Source organism: Pundamilia nyererei, unplaced genomic scaffold (assembly GCF_000239375.1).
Source record: "Pundamilia nyererei isolate P.nyererei 1_Seehausen unplaced genomic scaffold, PunNye1.0 scaffold00197, whole genome shotgun sequence".
NCBI classification, from domain to species: Eukaryota; Metazoa; Chordata; class Actinopteri; order Cichliformes; family Cichlidae; genus Pundamilia; species Pundamilia nyererei.
Window position 1 is genome coordinate 1,052,893 of NW_005187598.1, and position 11,667 is coordinate 1,064,559.

An 11,667-nucleotide genomic window follows, 5' to 3' on the forward strand; every position below is an offset into this window, starting at 1 on the left:
CGCACGCACGCACGCACGCACGCACGCACGCACGCACACACACACACACTTCAGTCTCTTTTTGGCTCATGCAGACTGGATGTTGGTGCCAGCTCTGTCACCACATATGAAAATGGTCACAATGGTGTTTGACACTAGGTTTGTTTGCTATTATATACACAACAGTCTAATTCCACATGGATGTGTGTGTCTAAAGGCACATGTAGACTTGAGTATTTCCAGTGCAGCATCTTATTACTTATCAGCTGTTTGTTTTCATATCCTCGTGCCTGCTGATATGTGGTGGACACGTCGACGTTCCCTGCATTTCCATTTTTCCTTAAATCAATCATCCTTCGACTCTGCACTCTTCGCTTCTGTATCGTGGATAACTGACACGATCCAGTCTGAGCCTGAAACCATGTATTCGTTTATCCTGCTGAATGACAGTCCACAGCCTTACTCTGTACTATTTCCAACCTCACACACTCCCGGCTCTATGCGCTCTCGCTCCTGCTGCCCACCTAAAGTTTGCCCCCCCCCCGTCCTGCATCATAACCAAGACACACGCTGACATTGGCAAGGATACATGGTTAAAAGATGGGATGGAAATTGCGCGTCTTGCTCTCCACTGTTTGTTTTTCTGGAAATAGAGGTGATAATATGAGCCCATCTTATCTGAAGGGCACCTCACTGTGATACTACAAGCAAACACTTATGCATCCAAATGAAATGGAGCCATTTGAATCAGGCGGCTGCATTTATGCTTTAAGAGCTGATAGGATATGTCAGCAGTGACATTTTACATGATGTTCAGTGTGGAGCAGAATATCTCGCACTTAACAGCCCCATTAATACAGAACTGTTCGTATGTGCTCAGGTTTTAATTTGCTGTGATAAAACATCCGTTATCTATAATCACAGTGACCGTGACTAGTGCTCGTCCATCACAGAGGGGACAGCAGACTGTGAAACACATTAAGTGGACGCTGGGGCCCAGCCAGCTCCCTGCTGGAATAATGTAGTCATTGTGCAAAGTATGCACCATTGAAAATACATTTTACGTACAGGATAACAGGTGCAGAGCAGCACAGTGGCTGGCAGGCTGTGGCCTAGGCACGGTTTGGTAATAAAGTCATGCTGGCTGAATAATGCACCTGCTTCCTTTTTTATTAGCTCTGTTTTTCAGACTGGAAACAGAATTCTGCTGGCAGCAGTAGTAGCTGGACATCATCTACAGTTTTAGACAAACCACAGTTACGATACGTGCATCTCATATCTGAGGCCTTCTCACCTGACGATAATAATGATGGGATTGGGTCAGTGAATGATGCACTTACTTATGTGTAGATCTAAAACATATTCATTCATTTTTAATTAATATTAAAGACAAGTCTGTGGTGGATGCTTTCCACTGAAAACTCATTGTTACATTTGTTTGAAAAGCTGATCCAGCTTTGAGTTCTGCTCAGGCTTCAATGAACTGAAATGTTCATTTACTGAATACATTTATATTTGAACTAGGGCTGGGCGATATGGCCTAAGATTCATATCGCGATATAATTTGAAGCATGTGCGATAACGATATCTATCACAGTATATTATTTTCTTCTGTATAACGTATTTTCCACACTATAAGGCACACTTAAAATCCTTTAATTTTCTCAAAAATCAAGAGTGTGCCTTATGTATGAATTCTGGTTGTACTTACTGACCTCGAACAGATTTGGGCAGAAATCTGCTAAAAATGGTTTAGTACAGCTTTGGTAAGCCGCACTGCTTGATGGATCGTCAGAGCATTACGGCTGCCGTAGTGAGGAGCTTCGCGGAGTAATCTGGGTCCTAAACTCCGTCCGCTTCAGGTCCCAAAGTCAAACGAACACTGCAGCATCACTGAGAGTTAAAAACTGTCTAAATTATTTCATCTGTAATAAAATCATCAGTGTTGCTGCTTTATCGGGTGTAGGGCTGCCACGATTAGTCGACTAGTCACGATTACGTCGACTATCAAAATCGTCGACGACTAATTTAATAGTCGACACGTCGTTTGACGCTTTGTAAGATCCCAAAAGACGCAGGATGAAGTAGTAGGATTTAAAAGTGTAATAACGGACTGAAACAGAAGAGGCAGCACTGCATGTACAAGGATGCCAGCTGCCGTTAAACCCCGAAGAAGAAGAAGCTGTGTTTCATAGCGCAGCCCAGCACAGTTTCCAACAATGGCGGCAGCTAGTTAGTTTTAATGTTACTCTTATTATTCTTTCTGGGTCACAAAATAAACGTTTAACATATTTTCAGGCGAGAATGTAGCTGTGTAAACCTCAAATATCTGCTCAGTTTATCAAGACACCACATATTTTCAAAAGCGCTCCGACGTTTTCGGAGACGTCTGTTACCCACTAGCTCAATAGCGAGCCGGGGGCGAGGCTAACTAGAGCCGTGAGAACACCGGACTCCCAGCAAATCGTCTTCAAACCCACCACCGTCTTTCGCTACTCAGGTTAAACATATATATGAGTCACTTAGATAACTTAAAAATGTTATTGTTTGGCTTTTTTCAGTGTTTTATTTGTTCCTGAGTAAATCTGTTTGGCTGAGATTAAAGTTGAAAAGAGATTAAAGATGCTCGAGAATTTACTCCGGTGTCCTGTTGTATTTTAGATAGCAAGGAGTTTATTAAACTTCACTGAAACAATCTGCAAATTTCATTTAAATTTGATAAACTATCATCTTGTCTCTATTTTTAGTTAGCACAGACCTTAAACGCTTAAAGCTGTAAGCTAATGATAGTTATATAAGAGCAGATGCTGCTGGTGCAATAAGCTGTACGTTTTACGTCCAATGGATGATGATCTGATTAGTCGACTAATCGCAAAAATAATCGGTGACTAGTCGACTATCAAAATAATCGTTTGTGGCAGCCCTAATCGGGTGTAACAATTAAGTTTAACATCCATGAAAACAGAATTTATTAAATTTAACGGAGTTAGAAGTTAACAGGAAGTTAGCTCGCTAGTTTACACCTAAACATTTCATAGCATGTTCTGACAGAGATTGCTGAAACGAATTCAAACGTACAGCTCTGCTGTCACTTCCAACATAAATGAAGACAGGAAACTAAACAGCAGTGGCGTTTGCAGGGTTATTGAAGTTGGACTACCTGGTATATAATGTTGTGCTACGTGATTGCTAGCGACACAGCTATGTTAGCATAACATTAGCACAGTGAAGCTGGAGGATGAAGCCAACTTTTTTTCCACTCATTAAAAGTTAACGTGAGGGATTCTGGTGGTCAGGGACAAATGCAATCACATAGCAGGATGCTGTACACGGGGCAAACTTCAGTCAGGAGAACAACTAAGATCATTCATCCACAATACGAGGTTAGTTATTAATGTGCTGCAACAACATGGGAACAGAACAGCTGCGAGAGAATTCAACATTAATGAATCAATGTTACAGAAGTGGAGGAAGCGCAGTTTTTGGCTTTCCCCACATTTCAACAGTGCTTCATCTCTTTGCTATGACTGTCGGCATAATTTGCAGATGATTATGGTTGTAGCCGCTGCGATGCTTTCGAGCAAAACATGCGCAGCTTGATGACGTGATTTACTCAGGAACAAATAAAATACTGAAAAAAGCCAAACAATAACATTTTAAGTTATCTAAGTGACTTATATATCATGTTTAACCTGAGTAGCGAAAGACGGCGGTGGGTTTGAAAACGATTTGCCGGGAGTCCGGTGTTCTCACGGCTCTAGCCTTGCTGTCGCTAACCGATCCGTACCGGAAACCCGATCGGTACCCCACATGCGCAAATCTTGCGTCACTTCCTCTCTTTGCCAAAATTGTGACATTGAATATATTTGAATGATACCGTTAGCGCCCAGTTAGCTCCTAGCATTTCTCAGCAGCTCTGCCTCCTTTTCGACTACCGGGACATTTAAACAATGGATAATCCGTTTACAAACAAATTCATGCTTTTCTCCTCAACAGAGAGCGTCCCCCGATTGAACAAGAGCGCCGTAAAATAAGAAGAATGGCGCCGAATTACAGAGTTAATGATACTGACTTTGTAATATCTCACGTGTAGATTCATCAGCCAGATGAAGTGTTTACTAACAATTGACAGTGATAGCGCACATCATCATCACTATTCCAACAATCCTCTTCACAGACGAGTATAAACACACTCGACAATCAAATTTAACACACGTTTGTAATGACGCTAATTCAGTGTATAATAGGGTTCATTCGCTCAGTCAGCAGGTGGCGGTATCCTCGTACACTGGGGAGTAAACTGCCATTAAACGAACAGAAGAAGAAGAAAACCCCTGCACATGCGCGGTACGGATCGGGTAGACCCAATTTGTACGGTCTGACTTTGCACATGCGCGGTAAGGATCAAGGAGTCCTGATCCGTAATTATCTTTTTGTTTTTGTCTACATTATATGGAAATGTTTCATTATTGGAAAAATTTTAAGGGATACTTGTTATTCTTAACAGCTTAACAGATACTCTGACCTCTAACTATCGTAAAACGCTTCAACCGGAAGTAGACACCTTTCGCACATGTGGGGTACCGATCGGGTTTCCGGCACAGATCGGGTAGTGAGCCTAGCCCCCGGCTAGCTATCGAGCTAGTGGGTAACAGACGTCTCCGAAAACGTCGGAGCGCTTTTGAAAATATGTGGTGTCTTGATAAACTGAGCAGATATTTGAGGTTTACACAGCTACATTCCCGCCTGAAAATATGTTAAACGTTTATTTTGTGACCCAGAAAGAATAATAAGAGTAACATTAAAACTAACTAGATGCCGCCATTGTTGGAAACTGAGCTGGGCTGCGCTATGAATTCTGGGACACAGCTTCTTCCTCTTCGGGGTTTAACGGCAGCTGGCATCCTCGTACATGCAGTGCTGCCATCTTCTGTTTCAGTCCGTTATTACACTCTTAAATCCTGCTACTTATTCCTCCGTCTTTCAGGATCTTACAAAGCTTCAAACGAGGCGTCGACTATTAAATCAGTCGTCGACGAGTCTGATAGTCGACTAATCGTGGCAGCCCTAGTACATAATTCATCCAAATATCTCAACCCGTGTTTTTTATCATTGTGATGACATCTGTCCTCTGCTTGGTGTCACTCATGGTGAAAGGATTGCTCAAATAAAATGTGTACTTTTGAATTTCAGAGCCACATTTATGTCTGTCTCTCCCTGATGCAGACAACACTACCACCTTAACATGGAGCTACATGACTTTTAGTAAAATGTTACATTTAAAAACTCACCAGAAGTCATTTTCAAACAATTATAAGTTGTTCTTGTCATTTAAGAACCGTGCACATCATCACCAACAGCTACGTTCACCCCATTGCAGGGCTCCTTAGAAGGGACTGTTCAGGCCTCCATGGAGTGCCGCACAGAGGCTCTGGACTTTACACATAAGGATGTTGTGTTAAGTCTGGTACTGAACTATACGTTTTGTCCTCTCTGCCCCACAGAGTTGATTCTGTTCATGTGGATGTTTTCAGTTGCAGAAACGTCTCAGTGACCCACACAGCAGCTTTTTCCACACCTCCCCCTCCTCTCAGTGGCTTTAGTCACTATAGCAACCACATCCCACAGCTGTGTGGTGATGTCACACTTTCTCAGTCATCTAAAGCTCATCATGGCTGATCCTGTAGGTGTGTATGTAGGAGTATTCCTACACTAGCTTTAAAACAGAGTAGCACAGCTGTATTATAGTCCATACATCCAACAAACAGCATTCAAACCTTTGGTGACTGGCCAGGTGTCACAACCTTTACAAAATAATAGGTCATAAATACTTAAATTAATAAGGTTAGGGATATATATATATATTTGCCTTAGCATGAGGCGCCTCAGCACTGCAGTCACAGACCTTCTTACTCGTGTCACTGGTGGGTTATCAGTGTGTGGGTCCGGGCCACAGCGTCTGTGGCAGAGGGTGTTTCACCACTGCTGTTTGACCTGGCAGAGCTCCCACAGATACATGACTCACCGTCGGTCAGTTTAGTGATGATGACCGTTTATAACACAGGCTCTTATACACTTCCTTTCCATATAACACATTCTTAACATCTCTGTTCAGTAGAGCAGGGCGATATGACCAAAAATATTTATCACCATATACATTTGAAAAGTTGTGATAACGATATAATTGATGATATAATTGACACGAGACAAAATACTTTACAACTCCTCAACTTTATTAGTGCAAAAAAACCCGACATCAATGTATTTCCACTTAAACAAGCAGCTGTTTTTTATCTGCATTAAAGTTATATAAACATGTAACAGTGCAAATTCCTCGCTGACAGTTTAACCAAAAGGCATTTCCAGTGGAAACTGGCCGACACATCCTCAGCATAACCATGTATAACATCCACAAAACTTAAAGAGGTCATACACACACAGTACGGTAACATTATGGTGAAGCACAATACGTATCACTCCGCGAGGCTCCGCCTACGATAGCCGTAATGCTCCGACAATCCATCAAGCGGTGCGGCTTCGTTGCTCAGCAAAGTCGTACTGAAACATCTGACAGATGTTCGAGCGCCGTGCACATAAAATCGTTCCGAGGTTAGTAAACACAACCAGAGTTCATACATAAGGCACACGGGATTATAAGGGGCTCTGTCGACTGTCAGAAAAATCAAAGGACCAGCCCTACTGTTCAGTTTTAATAAATATAGATGACATAGGCAAACCTCACAGCAGGCCTGTCAAACCTATGGCCCGATTATACAGTTATATCTGTCCTGCGAGATAATTTCATATGTCAATTATTAATGTCCCGTCAGTGTGTGGGAGCCGCGGGTTCAGCCCTGCTGAGAATCAGTGCAGGCAGGGGTGGGACTCGATTTCAATGGGCACACCATGTGGCCAATCACATGTAATGACAGACTGGGATCATACCATTATGTGAAAGAGTCAAAGGGGCAGACGTTCCAAAGACAGCAACGGTAGTGGTACAGGCCAGGTACACTGGGACACGGGGAGGTGGGTTTAAAGGCGAGCGTGTTGGGAAAACGTGAAGAGAGCAGCTTCTGACCGCAGTGATAACGGGATGAGCGCAGAATTTCTTAGGAGCTAAAATGAAAAAGATTAAATGTACAGTTATTGAACATCCCGTAAAATAAACTACATGCAGAAGTGTGTGCATGTTACCACACAAAGTCATTAAGAAATAAACGACTACATGACAGAAAAGTTTCTACTTTACAAAGTTTGTTTATTTACGACTACAGTGTAAAACCCCAAAAACCTTTTCTGCTGTTTTCCAAATGTGTTCATGATAACTGAAGAGTCTTTGTTTGGCTGTCACAGCAGCTTTTTCTTTATCATGTAGAAGAACATTAAACAGACTGTGTCACAGGGATGTGGTGACCTCTGACCTCGGACTGACAGACTTGGCAAAGGAAAATGAGGAGCATGAAGTAGGCAGTGAAAGGATACTGCTGATCCATGAACAGGACAGTAAGTGCTGACTGTGCACTGAGGAGCAAAGGGAGAAAAACGCCACACTCTTGTTGTGTTTGTGGCCTCATTTATATCTGTTCTTCTAAATAGCAACAAATGTCTAAAATCAGCAGACGTCTGCAACGTTCTGGTTTATTTCCCACAGAGTCCAGTCAGCCCTGTAACTGCCTCTTAAAGGGATGCATGGAAGTTAGTGGGTCTCCATCATTAGAAGAACTCCATATTGTGCTTAGATCCTGCATTTTGGGATTGTAGAGCTCCACGACTCTGTTTGGAAAGCCTTACAAAGACACCACAATAAACAGAGGCCTGTTTGCTTTCTGCTTTTGTCCTTTTTGTCTGAACAGTGTCTTCAGCTCAGATTCATCTGCTGTAGTTGCTCCCTGTGCTCTAAGCTTTTCTGCTCCAGTGCCAATAGATGCGCATGTGTTAAAGACGGCCTCTGTTGCTCAGAGAGTTTGCCTCATCCTGATGTGCTCTCTGGGGGCAGAGGTTCACCCCCGGCTCTCTTCCCTTCCTTTGCGAGGGCCATTTGTGAAGGTAATGCACACATGGCTGGATCCTCTCCTACAGCTCTGAGCAGAGAGACGAGCTCCAGCAAGTCAAGGTAGATGGGATCAGGCTCATGGTGAATCATAATGGCTTCATTTCACAAACTGGTTTTCTTTTGGTCTCCAGTTAAGCTCAGCTCCAGTTGGACTTGTGTATGCAGCAAACACAGCTCATAGAAGGCAACACGCACCTCTGACTGAAAACTCATTTCTTTATTGCAGTTTGGTCAGTGTCGTCCTGAGGTCAGTCTAAGCTTGGCTGCAGCTATAATTATTTATTTTCCTGGACTTCTCAAAGGCCACAGAGCGGCTGCATTCAGCCCTGTGTTTACTGATGGCCCTTTGGATCGTCTCAGATCTTCCTCTTAAACTACATGTGTTTGAATATAAAGTAATAAACCACTGCCACCCTCCTAGAAAGCTGATGGACACCTATCATAGTCTCTTACTAAAAGTGAGCACCGAGGCTTTGTGATTGCTTCTGCAGATATTTGTGAAAGAACTGCTCTCAGGACCAGGGATGGGATGGGTTTCCATAACTGCTACATCCAGGCCTTGCATCACCACGAGCAGTGCAAGCCACCAGACACAGTAGTGTGAAACAAGCCACCGCTGGACTGTAAAGCCGTGGAGACAAGTGCGAAATGATGCTTCTGACAGTGTGACGAGCAGCACCTGACTGCACTGTGCTGGTACGGTGTGCATTCTTGTAGTCGGCTCTTAGTTTCACCCTCGCTGCTGCAGCACACGGAGACAGCTCCCAACGCTGTGGGAAAAGCTTTCAGGCTCACAGAGTGGGTAGTGGTCCTTTGTAAATATGCTCTTAAATCATTATATTGATTAATTTTATTTATTGTTCATCACTTTGATCATTATCTGTTGTGTTTACGTGTGTGATATAAAAAGCTAGAGTGTTGGTGACCCTGCGGTGCTCACAGACTGATCTGATTGTTGTTCTTTGGTCGGGTTTTGCAGATTGACCCTAAAAACACTGGTGGAGGTAAAAAATGAAGAAGAATAGATCAATAATAGGGAGTGTGGAGCCTCTTTACCCAAATGCTAACCTATTCTACTGTTAGCACACTTCTCTCCCTGCCTTAGCAGTGCCTGTATCGAAGATCTTGCACCCCCCTCGTCTTCCCCTCACCATTAAGTAAAACACAGGTCATGTTAATTCCTCATCGATTTATCCGCGCAGCTGTTTGCACGAACCATCATTTGGAGTCTGGGGAAAAACTGTTTGCTCCAGATCATGACAGTGATAAAACCTTTGCAGGGGACCGTGTGCCTGATTATGTGTGCCTGCATTGTTTTTCAGAGCTGTCAGATGTTGAACCCAATATTTTCCTGAGGCCTTTCCTAGAAGTCGTGCGCTCCGAGGACACCACTGGACCAATCACAGGCCTTGCTCTTACCTCTGTCAACAAGTTCCTGTCTCACGGCCTTATAGGTAAGAAAATCCTTACCTGTACATGAAAGCGACCTGGTTTCCAGATAGTAGTGGAGCGGCTTCATGTGAAGACTAAACATGCTGATGAATGTACTCGATTCTTAAACAAACCCAAAAACCTCATGCCCAGGATGAGAAAGCATCATTTCCCAGTTTAATCACATTTCCTTCAAATGGTGAGACTGGTGTGGGACCGGTTGTAGGTCTAATATTAATAACAGGAGGGTTCCTGGTAATTGTAAAGCTCTTTGGGAGCCTTGAAAAGCGCTATATAAATCAAATCCATTATTATTATTATTATTGTTGTTATTATTATTATTATTATTATTATTATTATTATTATTATTATTGAATAAATAGCAGAAAAACAGTTAAGCATGAGGTCAGCCTCGGGCGAGGGGGTCAGACGTGTGTGTGTGTGTAAGAGCCATTTAAACCATGAATTACATTCTGCAGATTGTGTGTCAGATGTTGTCATGTGTCTCACACAGTGTTGGGATAGTGGCTGACTGTAGTGTGCTAGCACCAGCAGCCTCTTTTTTTCTAGGTGAAATCCAGGCCAGAACGTGGCTGTGGGGCCTGTGTCTGTGACTTGGTTCAGCAGATGAAGGAATACGAACACCTGGCTGAGGTGACTTTCTTTATGATACCAAGAAGAGCGGAAACCACCTTCAGGTGAAGTCCAGGAGCGCAGTCGGCCCAGGAACATGTTTCTGTTCTTCATAGTTGATGCAGAATGAACCGAAGGTCGCTGCCATCGTTGGCCTCGTCAGGGAAATGTGGCCCAGTGTCTGCCAAGTGTGAAATGACGATGCATCACCAGGTGTTGGTGTGAGCAGCAGGGTCTGAGGCAGCGTGACGGTGCTGTCAAACAGCTGTAGGCACCCTGTTAGAGAGCTGCTGGGAAACTGTCTCGGTGCTCGCTCCTTTACATTGAAGATTTCTTGCGAAGGATGTGAATAAAGCTGAGGAGCAGCTTCAGTCGGTGCAGAGCTGCACCCCATCTAGGCCAGCTAAGGAAAAACCTGAAACTTAGAAGCTGCATGTCATTAAGTTTCTGAGCAGGTAGAAGATAAATGGACTCAAACATGACCGTTCCAGTCACATACTGCCCCCTGCTGGCCACACAGACACCACAGAGTAAGGCTTTGGTGGATTTCTGTTTTCTGGATGCAAGTTTTCCTCACTGAGCGTTTGCCTGTGAGTCTGTAAAGCTGCCTGCAGTCACACAGGCCTGTCAAAGTGCAGAGAGCGAACAGCGTGGGTGTCACACAAATATGATACAAAAAGGTCAGCACACTGTCAGGCTACACTGGAATACAGTTTAATAGTGGAATAGTCTACAGACATCTCTGTGGAAATGACTGTCAGACGCACACATTTTAATTTTACTTAGAGAGCAGTGGCTCCTCTCTGTGGTCGGAGGGCTTCTGGCAGAGCGAGTGCAAACTAAGCCCGGTTGTTGACAGATATCCAGAAATGGGGTCTATTCGCTCTCATCTTATTGCTCATCTTTCCCCCTCTGCCCCTTCTTTATTTTCTCAGAGTCTCCTGTAGTCAGCAGTCCCACACTGTGCTGCTAGCAGCCGCGTGGTCACTGGACCTCACAGGGCTCAGCCGAGGCTTAGGCTGCAGGGACTGCCAGAAGAGACGAGCTTAGAGTACAGCTGAAGCCTGCCTGGGGCCGAGGCTGGAGTAAACTCTCATGTTCTTAATAAACTGCCTGCTGTAATGAAACAAAGTGTCACACAGGGCCATTTGCTGAATCTCACAGTCAGAGCATTAAAGAAAATGAGTGTAAATACAGTCAACTAGCTCTTTGGACGCATGCTCGGTGTGTGAAAAGCTGATTGTAGTTCAGCCCCCGCTCTGTGACGAGAACCACAGCTCATAGTTAGCAGAGCAGCATGGTGTGCTGTTAGGAAGATGACCAGGTTTCTAAAATTGACGGAGTCTTCATTAATCCCATGCAAACGTACACCTATCTGGAATAACCCTGACATATTACAAAACAATAATATGATTAATTTTCCAGAATGGAGTTGTAAAGGAATTAAATACTTAGAACATATATTAGAGGGAACAGAATTTATTCCATTTGACAGACTAGTTACACAATATGGGATCAACAAGAAAAGATTTTTAGAATATCAACAAATTAAATCCATAGTAAAAAAG

At 43.5% G+C, this 11,667-nt stretch overlaps 1 protein-coding gene across 4 annotated transcripts in view; it reads left to right on the forward strand.

The window, feature by feature from the left end:
* The window catches only part of gbf1 (golgi brefeldin A resistant guanine nucleotide exchange factor 1), an 89,288-nt gene that overhangs the window by 35,450 nt on the left and 42,171 nt on the right, over positions 1 to 11,667 (forward strand). For all 4 annotated transcript variants that reach the window (XM_013914431.1, XM_013914432.1, XM_013914433.1 and 1 more), the window contains exon 4: positions 9,358 to 9,489. In XM_013914431.1, the coding sequence (XP_013769885.1) occupies positions 9,358 to 9,489 (132 nt within the window). The remainder of the gene's footprint in view (positions 1 to 9,357; positions 9,490 to 11,667) is intronic.